General features: G+C 45.4%; 1 protein-coding gene across 1 annotated transcript in view; it reads left to right on the top strand.

The window, feature by feature from the left end:
- The window catches only part of enox1 (ecto-NOX disulfide-thiol exchanger 1), a 149539-nt gene extending 129173 nt beyond the window's left edge, over positions 1-20366 (top strand). The window contains exons 9-15 of the mRNA XM_065014022.1: positions 2474-2591; positions 3354-3544; positions 14472-14579; positions 15981-16034; positions 16521-16623; positions 19368-19453; positions 19591-20366. Of these exons, the coding sequence (XP_064870094.1) occupies positions 2474-2591; positions 3354-3544; positions 14472-14579; positions 15981-16034; positions 16521-16623; positions 19368-19453; positions 19591-19722 (792 nt within the window). The 3' untranslated portion in view covers positions 19723-20366. The remainder of the gene's footprint in view (positions 1-2473; positions 2592-3353; positions 3545-14471; positions 14580-15980; positions 16035-16520; positions 16624-19367; positions 19454-19590) is intronic.
- The last annotated feature ends 1583 nt before the right edge of the window (positions 20367-21949 follow it).

Here is a 21949-nt window from a genome sequence, read left to right as displayed (position 1 = left end):
CATCGATGAAATGCGCACGTACACACGCACTCACACAGAGGCGGTAGGTAGCTTAACGGTTAGATCATTGGGCCAGTTAACCGAAAGGTTGTATGTTCGAATCCCTGAGCCGACCAGGTGAAAAATCTGTGCCTTTGAGCAAGGTACTTAGCCATAATTGCTCCAGGGTTGCTGTTTATTATGGCAGACCCTGGCTGTGACCCCACTCTCTGAGGGAGAGTTGGGATATGCAAAAAACACATTTCCAATTCACACTTGTAAATAGGACAAATATACAAATATAAGCACCCACCAAATTGTTTATTTTATTACACACACACACACACACACACACACACACACACACAGATAACCTTCTAGAAAGTGTGAGTGTGTGCTATGGCAACAGAGGCTTCCAGGGTTAAGACAGATAAATAATTCATTGGGAATACAACGAGTCAGCATTCTGGATTATTCATTACGTAAGGGATAATCAAGGCTATGCGTTCTCTGAAAAATAGTGCACGAAATGGAAAGTGTATTCCACAACGTGTTAGTGGAGTGGAACTAACCTTCCACGGAGTTGCATTATTTTCCATAGAACGCATAGAGCCCTGAGTTGATTATCCCGTTTATATCTTGGCTATAAATTAACATATTTGCGCTAGAAATCTATTAATTTGCCTGTAGAAATGTGACAACATCCACTGACTTAGCTAGCAAGTTCACTAGCTAGCTAGATAGCTACAGTAGTTGCCTTGGTAACCAGGCAAACAGACATGTTACCTTAGCTAACCAAACCGTCATCCTAGCTTGCTATTATGAAAATCGAATGAACTTCATAGCCATTGGATTATACCGTACAATTATCCTGTGCGTTCTAGGGAAATAATGCACTCTCTAGAATGCCCTTCAAACCAATCAGAAACGAGTATTCAACAATATCATGGTATACATGTTAGTTATCACTTTTATTAGAACTAAACAAAAACATCCTATAAATCTCATGGAATCTGGATATTTTTGGTTGAAGAAACACAAACCTGGATCTGAATCAGATTAATATACACCCCCTTGGTTTTAATTTGGCCATTTGGTGACCGTGACAATGTATTGAAGTGAATTGAAAGTAATGACCAGGTATGTGAGGGTGCCTATCTGTGGGGGCCAGAGTTATCAGGACAGATGTTAACCTAATGTGACCATTCATACTAGGGTTGGGCGATATCCAGATGTTCATGCCTTCATACTGTTCCTGTACCATACCGGGGTATACGGTATTACCGGCAGTGCACACGCTATTTATTTCCAAACATTTAAAAAACGCATACAGTACAGTATACCGCCCAAGCCTAAGTCAAACTGTAAGACGTCTATGTTCATACAGTACATGTCTCTAAGTCAAGTCAGTGAGAAAGGAATCATGCCATGTCTATTGTCAGAGCAACCAGAGGTAAGGCATTGCTTTGGAAGAAGTGACACACAGTAACAGTTCACACTATGGAGTGAGTCTGCTAGCATGCCACAATTGTGAAATCCCTAGTTAAGGGTCAGTAGTATGCTTGGTAAGTGTTCAAGTAGTTCAAGCAATTACTGTAACACTGCAGCCTGAAGATTATCTGAATGACAAATGGCTGTGAATGAATTATCTATTGATGTCAGTATCAACATCCTCCATGACAGCAGTATGAAATTACAGTTTGAATATGAACTGATAATGGACACTGCAGAAATCATGAGATCAGATACGGCTCTAAACACCATTGGATCCCTCCGTCTTCATGCCCTACTGTAGTTTCCAGGGAAAAAGCTCTGGTTGGTTCAGTACTGCAGCTGAGGCTTTCTGTGCTCACAGTCACACATAGCAAATCCCTGCATCTTAAACCTCTCTCCCTTTCTCTCTCTCTCCCTTCTCCGCTCATAATTCTATCACACTCTCCTATAGCTGAGTCATTGGCTAAGCTTATTTACTTTATCTGAGGAGAGATTTCACAGTGGTGGTATTAGACAGCCTCACAGCTGAGACACTTCTAGTTATCAGAGCAGCTGGAAGAATGAGATGTTTTCTATGCTCCTCCTTCTTTATCATGTGAAAAAAGGAAGCGTTCAAACTGCAGATCTAGGATCAGTTTACCCTACCCAACTAAATCCTAACCATAACCCGTCAGGAAGTGAAACACAAAACTGATGTTAGATCAGTGTCTAGGGGCAATTTGATTCTCTTCCACCACAGACTCATTTTAAGGTACAACCTATATACTTTTTTATTTTAGAACACATTCGTCCTGCCCCTGAACAGGCAGTTAACCCACTGTTCCTAGGCCGTCATTGAAAATAAGAATTTGTTCTTAACTGACTTGCCTAGTAAAATAAAGGTTAAAAAAATATATAAAAAATTACCAGGAGCAGTCTGGTTGAAACCATTTTTAGGCAGGCATATGGCTGGGTGTATAGTACTGAGACACTGAGGGGTCCTTGTGTTGTGATGTGACAGGAGCTGAGGAATGCCCACAGTGAGGAGATCATGGGGATTCGCCGGGAGGAGGAGATGGAGATGTCTGACGACGACTCGGATGAGAACCCCTGTAAGAAGATACGCATGGAGGAAAATGGTAGGACAGGCACGAGCCCAATCCCAAACTTACCCCTGGCATAGTCCCTAGCCCTTGGCCCTTAACCCTTAACCCCTAAGCACTTATACCTTTTAATGATGGCAGACTGCTAAAGTATACAGTGCCTTCAGAAAGGATTCCTCTAGGGTTATGCCTGTGTTTAGCTCTATTCCATTTACTTGCCGATGACAAGGATACACATAACATGATGCAGCCACCACCGTGCTTGAAAATATATTCAGCAGTTTTACTTTAGTGCCTTATTGCAAACAGGATACATGTTTTAGAAATATTTGTATTCTGTAAATGCTTCCTTCTTTTCACTCTGTCATTTAGGTTAGTATTGTGGAGTAACTACAATGTTGTTGATCCATCTTCAGTTTTTTCTCCTATCACAACCATTAAACTCTGTAACTCTGAAAGTCACAATTGGCCTCATGGTGAAATCCCTGAGTGGTTTCCTTCCTCTTCAGCAACTGAGTTAGGAAGGACATCTGTATCTTTGTAGTGACTGGGTGTATTGATACACCATCCAAAGTGTAATTAATAACTAAACCATACACAAAGGGATATTCAATGTCTGCTTTTTTAACATTTTGACCCATCTACCAATAGGCACCCATCTTTGCGAGGCATGGGAAAACATCCCTGGTCTTTGTGTGTGTGTGCGCGTGCATGCATATGTGTATTTGTGTGTGTATGTTGTGTCTAAATCTCTCTCCCCAGGTGTGTGTCTTGTGTCTAACCCTCTCTCCCCTCCAGGTGTGTGTGGCCAGTCTGGGGCCTCTCTGAGGGAGGAGAATGACTCTCTGCGTTGGCAGCTGGACGCCTACAGGAATGAGGTGGAGCTGCTGAGGAAGGAGCAAGGCAAGGCTTGCCGCCCTGACGACCCTGAACACTTCCCCGACACACACACACACCTGCTGCAGCAGAGCATGCACAACATGCAACAGGTACACACACATACCTGCTACAGCAGAGCATGCACAACATGCAACAGGTACACACACACACCTGCTACAGCAGAGCATGCACAACATGCAACAGGTACATACACACACCTGCTACAGCAGAGCATGCACAACATGCAACAGGTACATACACACACCTGCTACAGCAGAGCATGCACAACATGCAACAGGTACATACACACACCTGCTACAGCAGAGCATGCACAACATGCAACAGGTACATACACACACCTGCTACAGCAGAGCATGCACAACATGCAACAGGTACATACACACACCTGCTACAGCAGAGCATGCACAACATGCAACAGGTACATACACACACCTGCTACAGCAGAGCATGCACAACATGCAACAGGTACACACACACACCTGCTACAGCAGAGCATGCACAACATGCAACAGGTACATACACACACCTGCTACAGCAGAGCATGCACAACATGCAACAGGTACACACACACACACCTGCTACAGCAACATGCAGCAGTTACAACATTCCACCATCTACGCCTGTATCATACTGCACCTGTGTTTACACCTGTGAGTCCGCCAGGTCAGAAGCAGTAGTGATGACAATGCGGTATATTGATTGGTGTATTTCTATGCTTTTATTTTACCCTTATTTTACCAGATAAAGTTGACTGAGAACACATTTTCATTACCAGTGTAATGAACACGAGGTGAGACAGAGAACTGGTTTCAAGTACAGGGTGCAGCAGGTGTTTATTGCAAAGGACCACAGGAGGCGGCAGGTAGCTGGGTCCAGGGGCAAATCAAATCAAATCAAATGTATTTATATAGCCCTTCGTACATCAGCTGATATCTCAAAGTGCTGTACAGAAACCCGGCCTAAAACCCCAAACAGCAAGCAATGCAGGTGTAGAAGCACGGTGGCTAGGAAAAACTCCCTAGAAAGGCCAAAACCTAGGAAGAAACCTAGAGAGGAACCAGGCTATGTGGGGTGGCCATTCCTCTTCTGGCTGTGCCGGGTGGAGATTATAACAGAACATGGCCAAGATGTTCAAATGTTCATAACTGACCAGCATGGTCAAATAATAGGTCATACACAGGGGGTCCAAAAAGGCAACAGTACAGGCAGGGAAAATACTAGTAACGTCATCCAGGAGATCAGGCAATAGGTAGATAACAGGAAAGCTGAGGCAGGGAATAGGCTAAGGTACAGGCAGGGTATAGGCTAAGGTACAGGCAGGGAATAGGCTAAGGTACAGGCAGGGTATAGGCAGGGTATAGGCTAAGGTACAGGCAGGGTATAGGCTAAGGTACAGGCAGGGTATAGGCTAAGGTACAGGCAGGGTATAGGCTAAGGTACACGCAGGGTATAGGCTAAGGTACAGGCAGGGTATAGGCTAAGGTACAGGTAGGGAATAGGCTAAGGTACAGGCAGGGTATAGGCTAAGGTACATGCAGGGTATAGGCTAAGGTACAGGCAGGGGATAGGCTAAGGTACAGGCAGGGAATAGGCTAAGGTACAGGCAGGGAATAGGCTAAGGTACAGGCAGGGTATAGGCGAAGGTACAGGCAGGGTATAGGCTAAGGTACAGGCAGGGTATAGGCTAAGGTACAGGCAGGGAATAGGCTAATGTACATGCAGGGTATAGGCTAAGGTACAGGCAGGGTATAGGCTAAGGTACATGCAGGGAAAAGGCTAAGGTACAGGCAGGGTATAGGCTAAGGTACAGGCAGGGAATAGGCTAAGGTACAGGCAGGGAATAGGCTACGGTACAGGCAGGGAATAGGCTACGGTACAGGCAGGGTATAGGCTAAGGTACAGGCAGGGAATAGGCTAAGGTACAGGCAGGGAATAGGCTAAGGTACAGGCAGGGTATAGGCTAAGGTACAGGCAGGGAATAGGCTAAGGTACAGGCAGGGTATAGGCTAAGGAACAGGCAGGGTATAGGCTAAGGTACAGGCAGGGTATAGGCTAAGGTACAGGCAGGGTATAGGCTAAGGTACAGGCAGGGTATAGGCTAAGGTACAGGCAGGGTATAGGCTAAGGTACAGGAAGGGAATAGGCTAAGGTACAGGCAGGGTATAGGCTAAGGTACAGGCAGGGTATAGGCTAAGGTACATGCAGGGTATAGGCTAAGGTACAGGCAGGGTATAGGCTAAGGTACAGGTAGGGAATAGGCTAAGGTACAGGCAGGGTATAGGCTAAGGTACATGCAGGGTATAGGCTAAGGTACAGGCAGGGGATAGGCTAAGGTACAGGCAGGGAATAGGCTAAGGTACATGCAGGGAATAGGCTAAGGTACAGGCAGGGTATAGGCGAAGGTACAGGCAGGGTATAGGCTAAGGTACAGGCAGGGTATAGGCTAAGGTACATGCAGGGTATAGGCTAAGGTACAGGCAGGGTATAGGCTAAGGTACAGGTAGGGAATAGGCTAAGGTACAGGCAGGGTATAGGCTAAGGTACATGCAGGGTATAGGCTAAGGTACAGGCAGGGAATAGGCTAAGGTACATGCAGGGAATAGGCTAAGGTACAGGCAGGGTATAGGCGAAGGTACAGGCAGGGTATAGGCTAAGGTACAGGCAGGGTATAGGCTAAGGTACAGGCAGGGAATAGGCTAATGTACATGCAGGGTATAGGCTAAGGTACAGGCAGGGTATAGGCTAAGGTACATGCAGGGAATAGGCTAAGGTACAGGCAGGGTATAGGCTAAGGTACATGCAGGGAATAGGCTAAGGTACATGCAGGGAATAGGCTAAGGTACATGCAGGGAATAGGCTAAGGTACAGGCAGGGAATAGGCTAAGGTACAGGCAGGGAATAGGCTAAGGTACATGCAGGGAATAGGCTAAGGTACAGGCGAAGGTACAGGCAGGGTATAGGCTAAGGTACAGGCAGGGTATAGGCTAAGGTACAGGCAGGGAATAGGCTAATGTACATGCAGGGTATAGGCTAAGGTACAGGCAGGGTATAGGCTAAGGTACATGCAGGGAATAGGCTAAGGTACAGGCAGGGTATAGGCTAAGGTACATGCAGGGAATAGGCTAAGGTACATGCAGGGAATAGGCTAAGGTACATGCAGGGAATAGGCTAAGGTACAGGCAGGGAATAGGCTAAGGTACAGGCAGGGTATAGGCTAAGGTACATGCAGGGAATAGGCTAAGGTACAGGCAGGGTATAGGCTAAGGTACAGGCAGGGTATAGGCTAAGGTACAGGCAGGGAATAGGCTAAGGTACATGCAGGGTATAGGCTAAGGTACAGGCAGGGTATAGGCTAAGGTACAGGCAGGGTATAGGCTAAGGTACAGGCAGGGTATAGGCTAAGGTACAGGCAGGGAATAGGCTAAGGTACAGGCAGGGAATAGGCTACGGTACAGGCAGGGAATAGGCTACGGTACAGGCAGGGTATAGGCTAAGGTACAGGCAGGGAATAGGCTAAGGTACAGGCAGGGAATAGGCTAAGGTACAGGCAGGGTATAGGCTAAGGTACAGGCAGGGAATAGGCTAAGGTACAGGCAGGGTATAGGCTAAGGAACAGGCAGGGTATAGGCTAAGGTACAGGCAGGGTATAGGCTAAGGTACAGGCAGGGAATAGGCTAAGGTACAGGCAGGGAATAGGATAAGGTACAGGCAGGGTATAGGCTAAGGTACAGGCAGGGAATAAACAAAAGACGTTGTTAGTGAGGCAGGCAAAAACTATTATACACGGGAGGAGTAAATCACAGGAAACCCAGTGCTCAGAAAGACATGTGTCACAAAACAAACAATACCTCACAGTGATGGGGTGCAAAGAACTGAACTAAATAGTGTGTGATAATGACATACAGGTGTGTGAACAGGTGATTAGAATTCAGGTGATTGGGATCTGGAGAGTGAGCTGCGTTCAGGGGATCTAGGTGTTTGAGGGTGTGAGTTGGAAGCAGACCTTACAAACAGCAACGACCTGTGGAATAGTTGTCCTGCCTGAGCATTCAAAATGTGGGCTGGGCATCCTGAAGATGACTCTATAATAATAAAATAAATCAAATCATGTAACTTTAGGGTGTCAGGGAAAATGTATTGAGTAAAAAAGTACATTATTTTCTTTAGGTAGTGAAGTAAAAGTAGTCAAAAATATAAATAGTTAAGTAAAGTACAGATACCCCAAAAAACAACTTAAGTAAAAATACTTGAAAGTACTACTTAAATAATTTACACCACTGAGTAATTGATAAAGCATAAATACAACACAGTGCCATTACATGCTGCAGGTATTTGGACCAGTGCTTTCACTAGCAAAAGGTCATAGCACAAGTACATAGGAGCACTCTGATGTATTCTGAGTCTCCTGTCCACCACAATCCCAATCCCTCCCTTTACAACCTGACTCAGACAGACCAACACACAGTCACATCTCTGCTTACTGCTGTTCCTGCTTACTCTACACTAACACCTTCTGCCACTGGTGTCACCTCTGTGATCATCATCTTCTCTGTTGTTTCTGTCCTCCCAGCACTGTGTGGTTCTCTCGCTCTCTCTCTAACTGTTGTGGTCTGTTGTGTAACTGTCTCTCTCTCTCTCTCTAACTGTTGTGGTATGTTGTGTAACTGTCTCTCTCTCTCTCTAACTGTGTTGTGGTCTGTTGTGTAACTGTCTCTCTCTATCTAACTGTGTTGTGGTTTGTTGTGTAACTGTCTCTCTCTCTCTCTCTCTCTCTCTCTCTCTCTCTCTCTCTCTAACTATGTTGTGGTCTGTTGTGTAACTGTCTCTCTCTCTCTCTATCTAACTGTGTTGTGGTCTGTTGTGTAACTGTCTCTCTCTCTCGCTCTCTAACCGTGTTGTGGTCTGTTGTGTAACTGTCTCTCTCTCTCTATCTAACTGTGTTGTGGTCTGTTGTGTAACTGTCTCTCTCTCTCTAACTGTTGTGGTCTGTTGTGTAACTGTCTCTCTCAATTCAATTCAATTCAATTCAAGGGCTTTATTGGCATGGGAAACATGTGTTAACATTGCCAAAGCAAGTGAGGTAGACAACATACAAAGTGAATATATAAGGTGAAAAACAACAAAAATGAACAGTAAACATTACACATACAGAAGTTTCAAAACAGTAAAGACATTACAAATGTCATATATATATATATATATATATATATATATATATATATATATATATATATATATATATACAATGTACAAATAGTTAAAGGACACAAGATAAAATAAATAAGCATAAATATGGGTTGTATTTACAATGGTGTTTGTTCTTCACTGGTTGCCCTTTTCTCGTGGCAACAGGTCACAAATCTTGCTGCTGTGATGGCACACTGTGGAATTTCACCCAGTAGATATGGGAGTTTTTCAAAATTGGATTTGTTTTCGAATTCTTTGTGGATCTGTGTGATCTGGGGGAAATATGTATCTCTAATATGGTCATACATTGGGCAGGAGGTTAGGAAGTGCAGCTCAGTTTCCACCTCATTTTGTGGGCAGTGAGCACATAGCCTGTCTTCTCTTGAGAGCCATGTCTGCCTACGGCGGCCTTTCTCAATAGCAAGGCTATGCTCACTGAGTCTGTACATAGTCAAAGCTTTCCTTAATTTTGGGTCAGTCACAGTGGTCAGGTATTCTGCCGCTGTGTACTCTCTGTTTAGGGCCAAATAGCATTCTAGTTTGCTCTGTTTTTTGTTAATTCTTTCCAATGTGTTAAGTAATTATCTTTTTGTTTTCTCATGATTTGGTTGGGTCTAATTGTGCTGTTGTCCTGGGGCTCTGTAGGGTGTGTTTGTGTTTGTGAACAGAGCCCCAGGACCAGCTTGCTTAGGGGACTCTTCTCCAGGTTCATCTCTCTGTAGGTGATGGCTTTGTTATGGAAGGTTTGTGAATCGCTTCCTTTTAGGTGGTTGTAGAATTGAATGGCTCTTTTCTGGATTTTGATAATTAATGGGTATCGGCCTAATTCTGCTCTGCATGCATTATTTGGTGTTTTACGTTGTACACGGAGGATATTTTTGCAGAATTCTGCGTGCAGAGTCTCAATTTGGTGTTTGTCCCATTTTGTGAAGTCTTGGTTGGTGAGCGGACCCCAGACCTCACAACCATAAAGGGCAATGGGCTCTATGACTGATTCAAGTATTTTTAGCCAAATCCTAATTGGTATGTTGAAATGTATGTTTCTTTTGATGGCATAGAATGCCCTTCTTGCCTTGTCTCTCAGATCGTTCACAGCTTTGTGGAAGTTACCTGTGGCACTGATGTTTAGGCCAAGGTATGTATAGTTTTTGTGTGCTCTAGGGCAACAGTGTCTAGATGGAATTTGTATTTGTGGTCCTGGTGACTGGACCTTTTTGGAACACCATTATTTTGGTCTTACTGAGATTTACTGTCAGGGCCCAGGTCTGACAGAATCTGTGCATAAGATCTAGGTGCTGCTGTAGGCCCTCCTTGGTTGGTGACAGAAGCACCAGATCATCAGCAAACAGCAGACATTTGACTTCGGATTCTAGCAGGGGAGGCCGGGTGCTGCAGACTTTTCTAGTGCCCGCGCCAATTCGTTGATATATATGTTGAAGAGGGTGGGGCTTAAGCTGCATCCCTGTCTAACCCACGACCCTGTGTGAAGAAATGTGTGTGTTTTTTGCCAATTTTAACCGCACACTTGTTGTTTGTGTACATGGATTTTATAATGTCGTATGTTTTACCCCCAACACCACTTTCCATCAGTTTGTATAGCAGACCCTCATGCCAGATTGAGTCGAAGGCTTTTTTGAAATCAACAAAGCATGAGAAGACTTTGCCTTTGTTTTGGTTTGTTTGGTTGTCAATTAGGGTGTGCAGGGTGAATACATGGTCTGTTGTACGGTAATTTGGTAAAAAGCCAATTTGACATTTGCTCAGTACATTGTTTTCATTGAGGAAATGTACGAGTCTGCTGTTAATAATAATGCAGAGGATTTTCCCAAGGTTACTGTTGACACATATTCCACGGTAGTTATTGGGGTCAAATTTGTCTCCACTTTTGTGGATTGGGGTGATCAGTCCTTGGTTCCAAATATTGGGGAAGATGCCTGAGCTAAGTATGATGTTAAAGAGTTTTAGTATAGCCAATTGGAATTTGTTGTCTGTATATTTGATCATTTCATTGAGGATACCATCGACACCACAGGCCTTTTTGGGTTGAAGGGTTTTTATTTTGTCCTGTAACTCATTCAATGTAATTGGAGAATCCAGTGGGTTCTGGTAGTCTTTAATAGTTGATTCTAAGATCTGTATTTGATCATGTATATGTTTTTGCTCTTTGTTCTTTGTTATAGAACCAAAAAGATTGGAGAAGTGGTTTACCCATACATCTCCATTTTGGATAGATAATTCTTCGTGTTGTTGTTTGTTTAGTGTTTTCCAATTTTCCCAGAAGTGGTTAGAGTCTATGGATTCTTCAATTGCATTGAGCTGATTTCTGACATGCTGTTCCTTCTTTTTCCGTAGTGTATTTCTGTATTGTTTTAGTGATTCACCATAGTGAAGGCGTAGACTCAGGTTTTCCGGGTCTCTATGTTTTTGGTTGGACAGGTTTCTCAATTTCTTTCTTAGATTTTTGCATTCTTCATCAAACCATTTGTCATTATTGTTAATTTTCTTCGGTTTTCTATTTGAGATTTTTAGATTTGATAGGGAAGCTGAGAGGTCAAATATACTGTTAAGATTTTCTACTGCCAGGTTTACACCTTCACTATTACAGTGGAACGTTTTACCCAGGAAATTGTCTAAAAGTGATTGAATTTGTTGTTGCCTAATTGTTTTTTGGTAGGTTTCCAAACTGGATTCCTTCCATCTATAGCATTTCTTAATGTTACTCAGTTCCTTTGGCTTTGATGCCTCATGATTGAGTATTGCTCTGTTTAAGTAGACTGTGATTTTTCTGTGGTCTGATAGGGGTGTCAGTGGGCTGACTGTGAACGCTCTGAGAGATTCTGGGTTGAGGTCAGTGATAAAGTAGTCTACAGTACTACTGCCAAGAGATGAGCTATAGGTGTACCTACCATAGGAGTCCCCTCGAAGCCTACCGTTGACTATGTACATACCCAGCGTGCGACAGAGCTGCAGGAGTTGTGACCCGTTTTTGTTGGTTATGTTGTCATAGTTGTGCCTAGGGGGGCATATGTGGGAGGGGATGCTGTCACCTCCAGGCAGATGTTTATCCCCCTGTGTGCTGTGTCTCTCTCTCTCTCTAACTGTGTTGTGGTCTGTTGTGTAACTGTCTCTCTCTCTAACTATGTTGTGGTCTGTTGTGTAACTCTCTCTCTCTCTCTCTATCTAACTGTGTTGTGGTCTGTTGTGTAACTGTCTCTCTCTCTCGCTCTCTAACCGTGTTGTGGTCTGTTGTGTAACTGTCTCTCTCTCTCTATCTAACTGTGTTGTGGTCTGTTGTGTAACTGTCTCTCTCTCTCTCTCTCTCTCTCTAACTGTTGTGGTCTGTTGTGTAACTGTCTCTCTCTCTCTAACTGTTGTGGTATGTTGTGTAACTGTCTCTCTCTCTATCTAACTGTGTTGTGGTCTGTTGTGTAACTGTCTCTCTCTCTCTCTATCTAACTGTGTTGTGGTCTGTTGTGTAACTGTCTCTCTCGCTCTCTAACCGTGTTGTGGTCTGTTGTGTAACTGTCTCTCTCGCTCTATCTAACTGTGTTGTGGTCTGTTGTGTAACTGTCTCTCTCTCTCACTCTCTCTAACTATGTTGTGGTCTGTTGTGTAACTGTCTCTCTATCTAACTGTGTTGTGGTCTGCTGTGTAACTGTCTCTCTCTCTCTCTCTAACTGTGTTGTGGTCTGTTGTGTAACTTTCTCTCTATCTAACTGTGTTGTGGTCTGTTGTGTAACTGTCTCTCTATCTAACTGTGTTGTGGTCTGTTGTGTAACTGTCTCTCTCTCTCTCTCTAACTGTGTTGTGGTCTGTTGTGTAACTGTCTCTCTCTCTCTCGAACTGTGTTGTGGTCTGTTGTGGAACTGTCTCTCTCTCTCTCTAACTGTGTTGTGGTCTGTTGTGTAACTGTCTCTCTCTCTATCTAACTGTGTTGTGGTCTGTTGTGTAACTGTCTCTCTCTCTATCTAACTGTGTTGTGGTCTGTTGTGTAACTGTCGCTCTATCTAACTGTGTTGTGGTCTGTTCTGTAACTGTCTCTCTATCTAACTTTGTTGTGGTCTGTTGTGTAACTGTCTCTCTCTCTCTCTCTCTCTCTCTCTCTAACTGTGTTGTGGTCTGTTGTGTAACTGTCTCTCTATCTAACTGTGTTGTGGTCTCCTGTGTAACTGTCGCTCTATCTAACTGTGTTGTGGTCTGTTCTGTAACTGTCTCTCTCTCAAACTGTGCTGTGGTCTGTTGTGGAACTGTCTCTCTATCTAACTGTGTTGTGGTCTGTTGTGGAACTGTCTCTTTATCTAACTGTGTTGTGGTCTGTTGTGTAACTGTCTCTCTAACTGTGTTGTGGTCTGTTGTGTAACTGTCTCTCTAACCGTGTTGTGGTCTGTTGTGTAACTGTCTCTCTCGCTCTATCTAACTGTGTTGTGGTCTGTTGTGTAACTGTCTCTCTCTCTCGCTCTCTCTAACTATGTTGTGGTCTGTTGTGTAACTGTCTCTCTATCTAACTGTGTTGTGGTCTGCTGTGTAACTGTCTCTCTCTCTCTCTAACTGTGTTGTGGTCTGTTGTGTAACTTTCTCTCTATCTAACTGTGTTGTGGTCTGTTGTGTAACTGTCTCTCTATCTAACTGTGTTGTGGTCTGTTGTGTAACTGTCTCTCTCTCTCTCTCTAACTGTGTTGTGGTCTGTTGTGTAACTGTCTCTCTCGAACTGTGTTGTGGTCTGTTGTGTAACTGTCTCTCTCTCTCTCTCTCTCTAACTGTGTTGTGGTCTGTTGTGTAACTTTCTCTCTATCTAACTGTGTTGTGGTCTGTTGTGTAACTGTCTCTCTATCTAACTGTGTTGTGGTCTGCTGTGTAACTGTCTCTCTCTCTCTCTCTCTAACTGTGTTGTGGTCTGTTGTGTAACTTTCTCTCTATCTAACTGTGTTGTGGTCTGTTGTGTAACTGTCTCTCTCTCTAACTGTTGTGGTCTGTTGTGTAACTGTCTCTCTCTCTAACTGTGTTGTGGTCTGTTGTGTAACTGTCTCTCTCTCTCTCTCTAACTGTGTTGTGGTCTGTTGTGTAACTGTCTCTCTCTATCTAACTGTGTTGTGGTTTGTTGTGTAACTGTCTCTCTCTCTATCTAACTGTGTTGTGGTCTGTTGTGTAACTGTCTCTCTATCTAACTGTGTTGTGGTCTGTTGTGTAACTGTCTCTCTCTCTCTCTAACTGTGTTGTGGTCTGTTGTGTAACTGTCTCTCTCTCTATCTAACTGTGTTGTGGTCTGTTGTGTAACTGTCTCTCTATCTAACTGTGTTGTGGTCTGTTGTGTAACTGTCTCTCTCTATCTAACTGTGTTGTGGTTTGTTGTGTAACTGTCTCTCTCTCTATCTAACTGTGTTGTGGTCTGTTGTGTAACTGTCTCTCTATCTAACTGTGTTGTGGTCTGTTGTGTAACTGTCTCTCTCTCTCTCTAACTGTGTTGTGGTCTGTTGTGTAACTGTCTCTCTCTCTATCTAACTGTGTTGTGGTCTGTTGTGTAACTGTCTCTCTATCTAACTGTGTTGTGGTCTGTTGTGTAACTGTCTCTCTATCTAACTGTGTTGTGGTCTGTTGTGTAACTTTCGCTCTATCTAACTGTGTTGTGGTCTGTTCTGTAATTATCTCTCTATCTAACTTTGTTGTGGTCTGTTGTGTAACTGTCTCTCTCTCAAACTGTGTTGTGGTCTGTTGTGGAACTGTCTCTCTATCTAACTGTGTTGTGGTCTGTTGTGGAACTGTCTCTTTATCTAACTGTGTTGTGGTCTGTTGTGTAACTGTCTCGCTATCTCTGTGTCTCTCACCTCCCAGCAACTGCTGAGTCTGCAGGAGCAGCTGAGGAGTAAGGAGGTGGTGCTGGAGCAGGCTAGAGACGAACACAGATACCTGCAGGGAGAAGTCCTAGCCCTGAGAGACAAGGTGAGAGAACATGTACACATGCACACACACACCCACACGAGAGTGTAGGCTCATATGACTGAGCTAGATGGGAGGGAGTTAGGTACATGGTTTTGATGTAGTGGCATTCTAGTATTTATTTTGGCAGGTTACTATACAGTAACTATCTGTTAAAGTATTCTCTTTCTCTCCCTCCATATCTCTTTCTATTGGTGTTTCTATGAAAGTGGCTCTCATTTTCTCTCACTTTCCCTCAGTAGGGGGTCACACGCATGCAAGCACACACACACACACACACACACACACACACACACACACACACACACACACACACACACACACACACGCATACATGTGCACACATACACACACACACGTGCACACACACACACACACACACACACGCATACACGTGCACACACACACACGTGCAAGCACACACACACACACACGCATGCAAGCACACACACACACACACACGCATACACGTGCACACACACACACACACACACACACACACACACACACATACACGTGCACACACACACACGTGCACGCACACACACGCACACACACACTTTGCATCCCTAGAAGCACCCTACTGTTGAGTGAGAATAATACAACCAGTGGATGGATGAATACATTTCTGATTGCTATCTGATGATGCTAACTGTTATTCTTGCATGACTGTTATTGGACTGAGGTAATGGGAACATCAATAAGCACAGAGCTCCTGTGGAGAAAGAGTGTATTCAGCTGGAATCAGAGAGATGGATACCTAGTGAGGATAAATAGATTAACAAATAGAAAGATAGATGAACATCCAGGGAGGATATATTGTTTCCATACAGTCTAAAGATACTACATGACCAAAAGTACACCTGCTTGTCGAACATCTCCAAAATCATGCACATTAATATGGAGTTGGTCCCCCCTTTGCTGCTATCACAGCCTCCACTCTTCTCAGATGGCTTTCCACTAGATGTTGGAATATTGCTGAGGGGACTTGCTTCCATTCAGCCAAAAGAGCAAGTGAGGTCGGGCACTGACGTTGGGCGATTAGACCTGGCCCGCAGTCGGCGTTCCAAATTATCCCAAAGGTGTTCGATGGGGTTGACGTCAGGGGCATTGTCATGCTGAAACAGGAAAGGGTCTTCCCCAAACAGATTGCATGGCTTGTGCTCAATTTTATACAAATCACTCATTTGAAGGTGTGTCCACATACTTTTGTATATATTTTGCAAAACATCAGTTACCTGGATCCTGCTTCTGTTACTAAGAACATGCTCTACTGCTTGTTACCAGGGTTACCAGTGTGAATGGTCAGTACTTGATGTTGGTCTCTGTCTTAATCTCTTTCTGTCTTGTTCTTTGTCTGTCTTGTTCTTTGTCTGTCTTGTTCTCTGTCTGTCTTGTTTTCAGATGCTGACTAATGGGGGTGTAGTGGAGGGGAACAATGGAGAAACACCTGAGAAGGTCCGTCTGCTCCAATACACACCCCTATACTGTACCCACACACACACACATACACACACACACACACACACACACACACACACACACACACACACACACACACACACACACACACACACACACACACACACACACACACACACACACACACACACACACACACACACACACACACACACACACACGCTGAACTTGATTCTGCCCCTGTAGTTACTGAAGTGGAAGCTGATACCCATCTGGGAGCAGATATCATGCTTTCAGTATCTAATTATCCTTATGCAAAAGTAGCAGCAGCAGTAGTGTCAGTTCCCATTGCATTTGTGCGTCTATAAGGACGAACACAGCTTTGTGTGTGTGTGTCTACAGGTGGTGAACGGGTGTGTGTCTATAAGGACGAACACAGCTGTGTGTGTGTGTGTGTCTACAGGTGGTGAACGGGTGTGTGTCTATAAGGACTAACACAGCTGTGTGTGTGTGTGTCTACAGGTGGTGAACGGGTGTGTGACCACTCTGTACCGCAGCAGAGACCGGAGGAGCGAAGCAGCCATGAGAGGAGCCCTCACATCAGAGAGAGAGGCTCTGCTACTGGGTAAATATCATCACTATCTACAACATACAGTATATCATGTCAATTATACACTCTTTACTGGAAACCATATCGTGTCCATTGTCTCCTTTTCTTCTGTAATAGTCAGCTGACTGGGAGGGTTTTAATGGTTGTGGTTAGGCTGAGGGTAGGGGGTGGATTGGTACATGCAGACATGTTGGAGGGGGGCCAATGTTTAATGGGGTGAAATGGTTTTGAAGCAGCCCACGCCTGTCTGTCATGTTCTTGGATGAGGAACCCAAGGATCAGGGGGGTTGGATGGAGGGGGACTCAGGGGACAGGTGCTGTGGGGTCTGTTTGCCAAGCAGGACTCTGCTGGCCCTGGCCACACACACATAGAATAATCCCCTATGCACACACACATACATTATCTCTCCCGGCTGCACACAGCGGTGCTCTGCTTGTGTTCACACACAGAAACACACTCCATCCACACAGAAACACAGTCTATCGCAGGGCGCTGGGGACACAGTGACAGACGAGGACGCCGTCAGCCAGAACAGAAGAAAAGACAAACCGGTTCCAGGAGAGAGGAGCGATAGAGACTGACTGGAGAACACAAATTGACTAATTCTCCTGCGGCTTTCTCCTCTCTCTCTTCCCCCTCTACCATTCCCTTTCTCTCCTCGCCCTCTATTTCTCCCTCTCTCTCCTCCCTTCTATTACTCTCTCCTTCTATCTCTCTCCCCCTCTGCATCTCTCTCCCTCTCTCTTCCCCCTCTCTTCCCCCTCTCCCTCTCTCCTCCCCCTACCTCTCCCTCTCTCCTCCCCCTTTATCTCTCTCCCCCTCTCCTCCCCCTCTACTTTCCTCCCTTTCAGCTCCCATAAATATAATTTCATCACAAATTAAAAGCAGCCTCTATCTGATTCTGACTGAACTGATTGTATTAGCCTGATTTCCTTGTGTTTCCTGTCATTGTATGAATCTCCATACAACAAGCACAAAATAGTCCTGTGCCAATTCTCAGATGTACAGCTAGAAAGCGGAGTTCCCTTTGGTGCTGCAGAGAGGAGAGAGGAGAGGAGAGAGGAGGAGAGCAAAGAAGAGAGGAAGGAGATATGAGAGAGGAGGAGAGCAGAGGAGAGAAGAGAGGAGGAGAGAGGAGAGAGGAGGAGAGGAGAGAAGAGAGGAGGAGAGAGGAGGAGAGCAGAGGAGAGGACAGAAGAGAGGAGGAGAGGAGAGAGGAGTGGAAATCAAATCACATACGGTCAGCAGATGTTATTGCGAGTGTAGCGAAATGCTTGTGCTTCTAGTTCCGACAGTGGAGCAATAACTAACAAGTAATATCTAACAATTCCACAACAACTAACTAATCCACACAAATCTAAGTAAAGGAAAGGAATAATAATATACTGTATAAATATATGGATGAGCAATATCAGAGCGCATACACTAAGATGCAATAGATAGTATATAATACAGTATATACATATGAGATGAGTAATGCCAGATATTTAAACATTATTAAAGTGGTAATATTAAAGTGACTTGTGTTACATTTATTAAAGTGACCAAGCAGAGAGGAGAGCAGAGGAGAGAGGAGATCAGAGAGGAGAGCAGAGAGGAGAGCAGAGGAGAGAGGAGATCAGAGAGGAGATCAGAGAGGAGAGCAGAGAGGAGAGCAGAGAGGAGAGCAGAGCGGAGCGGAGAGAGGAGTAGGCAGCAGAACATTTATCTCTTTTAGCAAGGCCCACAGAAAGCCAACATGAAGGAGAGGAGAGGCAGAGTTCTCTATCTCCCTGCCAGCAAGCCGCCCTGCCTGCTTCCCTGCCTGCCGCAGACACCACAGCTTCTGGGCTTTTCAACACAGCTTTTAACCAACACAGGCATCTATAAGGGACACACACCTACACACACACAGACACGCGCCAGCATGAATGGATACACACTCTTCTGCAATCTGCAAACAGCCCCCCCCAATGTTACATCACATAAATCAGGGGAATAAATATTGGCTCTGGGTTCCCAGGGGACTGCACTATATCCTCTCTCCCTGACTGGCTGTGCTACCTCTGCAGGACTTCAGTAATCAACTCAAGTGCTCTTTGTGCTCCGACCAGCGTTTATTGCATTTATTGCACGACACGTCAGCAAGATGCAGATTGCAGCTCTGGAGGACAACTGGAGCTGAACAGTCTGTTTTCCCTTCCCTGTCTGTCTCTCTTCCTGTCTCTCTCTCTCTCTCTCTCTCTCTCTCTCTCTCTCTCTCTCCCTCTCTCTCTCTCTCTCTCTCTCTCTCTCTCTCTCTCTCTCTCCCGGTCTGCTCTCTCTCTCTCTCTCTCTCTCCCTGTCTCTCTCTCTCTCTCTCTCTCTCTCCCTGTCTCTCTCTCTCTCTCACTGTCTCTCTCTCTCTCTCTCTCTCCCTGTCTCTCTTTCTCTCCCTGTCTCTCCTCCTCTCTCTCTCTCTCTCTCTCTCTCTCTCTCTCTCCCTCCCTCTCTCTCTCTCTCTCTCTCTCTCTCTCTCTCTCTCTCTCTCTCTCTCCCGGTCTGTCTCTCTCTCTCTCTCCCTGTCTCTCTCTCTCTCTCTCCCTGTCTCTCTCTCTCTCTCCCTGTCTCTCTTTCTCTCCCTGTCTCTCCTCCTGTCTCTCTCTCTCTCTCTCTCTCTCTCTCTCTCTCCCTCTCTCTCTCTCTCCCTGCCTCTCTCCCTGTCTCTCTCTCTCCCTGTCTCTCTCTCTCCCTGTCTCTCTCTCTCCCTGTCTCTCTCTCTCCCTGTCTCTCTCTGCAGGCATCATATCTACCTTCCTCCATGTCCACCCGTTTGGAGCCAACATCGACTATCTGTGGTCCTACATTCAGAGACTGGACACTACGGTCAGTTTCTTTACATTAAATAGTCACTAAAATAGAGAAAGTGAAAAAAGCTGGGGGGAAATGAAATCGCATCTAATTGTTGTACAAATAAGAACTTAGACCTGTTAGGTGATCCCACCTGTCCCTGTCCTGTCCAGGTGTCAGCGGGGGAGTTGGAGTCTCTGATGGGTCGTCTGCCAAGTGTCTTCAGACAGGAGCTGAGTGGAGTAGGAGCCACGCTGGAGAAACGATGGAACTTCTGTGGCTTCCAGAGCCTCAGCTCCGTGTGACACAGGGACCCACACACACACACTGTATGGAACAGGACACACACACATCGGATGACCCAGGACACACACATGGCCTGAAAAACCATATGTGGGACAGAAACATACACACTTCCTGACCAGCCTCAAAACCTGGTGGACACATGAATAGAAGGCGTGTCAAATCCACAGACTGTTCGAACGGTGTGTGTGTATGTTGCGTATCCAAAGACATCCACAGTGCATAGTGATAATACTCTAACAGACACGGGACAAGAACAAAAGCTACAAGATCCCCTGATGGATCTTCCAGAGTTATATCGTTGCAAGGGATCTGCTGACACTGAGGCAGAGGGATCCATATGGATCTTTCAGAGTTATATCGTTGCAAGGGATCTGCTGACAGAGGCAGAGGAATCCATATGATTCTTTCAGAGTTATATCGTTGCAAGGGATCTGCTGACACTGAGGCAGAGGAATCCATATGGATCTTTACTTGATGCTGTATAACTAAATCCACTGATGTCAGCCAAAGTGGACAGAGAGCAGACCTTCTCTATGGTAACGTAGTGACCCGACCCCAGCCAACAGAACAGAAGGTTCTTAGTCCTAACGTCTCTCTCTAATGGACTGGAATGGTTTGAGATGCCTGTCTCTGATTTAAGACTCTCCCTCCCTCTGTTCCCCCTCTCTCTCTCTCTGTATCCTCTCTCTCTCTGTATCCTCTCTCTCTGTATCCTCTCTCTCCCTCCCTCTGTTCCCCCTCTCTCTCTCTCTGTATCCTCTCTCTCCCTCCCTCTGTTCCCCCTCTATCTCTCTCTGTATCCTCTCTCTCTGTATCCTCTCTCTATCTCTCTCTGTATCCTCTCTCTATCTCTCTCTGTATCCTCTCTCTCTCTCTGTTCTCTCTATCTCTCTCTGTATCCTCTCTCTCTCTATTCCCTCTCTCTCTGTATCCTCTCTCTCTCTATTCCCTCTCTCTCTCTGTATCCTCTCTCTCTGTATCCTCTCTCTCTGTATCCTCTCTCTCTCTATTCCCTCTCTCTCTCTGTATCCTCTCTCTCTGTATCCTCTCTCTCTCTATTCCCTCTCTCTGTATCCTCTCTCTCTGTATCCTCTCTCTCTCTATTCCCTCTCTCTCTCTCTCTCTGTTCCCTCTCTCTCTCTCTGTATCCTCTCTCTATTCCCTCTCTCTCTCTGTATCCTCTCTCTCTCTATTCCCTCTCTCTCTCTGTATCCTCTCTCTCTCTGTATCCTCTCTCTCTCTCTCTGTTCTCTCTATCTCTCTCTGTATCCTCTCTCTCTCTCTCTGTTCCCTCTCTCTCTCTGTATCCTCTCTCTCTGTATCCTCTCTCTCTCTCTGTATCCTCTCTCTCTCTGTATCCTCCCTCTCTGTATCCTCTCTCTCTGTATCCTCTCTCTCTGTATCCTCTCTCTCCCTCCCTCTGTTCCCTCTCTCTCTCTGTATCCTCTCTCTCTCTGTATCCTCTCTCTCCCTCCCTCTGTTCCCTCTCTCTCTCTGTTCCCTCTCTCTCTCTGTATCCTCTCTCTCTCTCTCTGTTCCCTCTCTCCCTCTGTATCCTCTCTCTCTGTATCCTCTCTCTCTCTCTGTTCTCTCTATCTCTCTCTGTATCCTCTCTCTCCCTCCCTCTGTTCCCTCTCTCTCTCTCTCTCTGTTCCCTCTCTCTCTCTGTATCCTCTCTCTCTGTTCCCTCTCTCTCTGTATCCTCTCTCTCTCTCTGTATCCTCTCTCTCTGTATCCTCTCTCTCTCTCTGTATCCTCTCTCTCCCTCCCTCTGTTCCCTCTCTCTCTCTCTGTTCCCTCTCTCTCTGTATCCTCTCTCTCTGTTCCCTCTCTCTCTCTGTATCCTCTCTCTCTCTGTATCCTCTCTCTCCCTCCCTCTGTTCCCTCTCTCTCTCTGTTCCCTCTCTCTCTCTGTATCCTCTCTCTCTCTATGTATCCTCTCTCTCTCTGTATCCTCTCTCTCTGTATCCTCTCTCTCTGTATCCTCTCTCTCCCTCCCTCTGTTCCCTCTCTCTCTCTCTCTCTCTGTTCCCTCTCTCTCTCTGTATCCTCTCTCTCTGTATCCTCTCTCTCTGTATCCTCTCTCTCTGTATCCTCTCTCTCTCTGTATCCTCTCTCCCTCTCTGTATCCTCTCTCTATGTATCCTCTCTCTCTGTATCCTCTCTCCCTCTCTGTATCCTCTCTCTCTGTATCCTCTCTCTCTGTATCCTCTCTCTCTCTCTGTA

This window comes from Oncorhynchus nerka, linkage group LG3, assembly GCF_034236695.1.
Source record: "Oncorhynchus nerka isolate Pitt River linkage group LG3, Oner_Uvic_2.0, whole genome shotgun sequence".
NCBI classification, from domain to species: domain Eukaryota; kingdom Metazoa; phylum Chordata; class Actinopteri; order Salmoniformes; family Salmonidae; genus Oncorhynchus; species Oncorhynchus nerka.
This window is presented reverse-complemented; position numbering and strand designations above follow the sequence as displayed.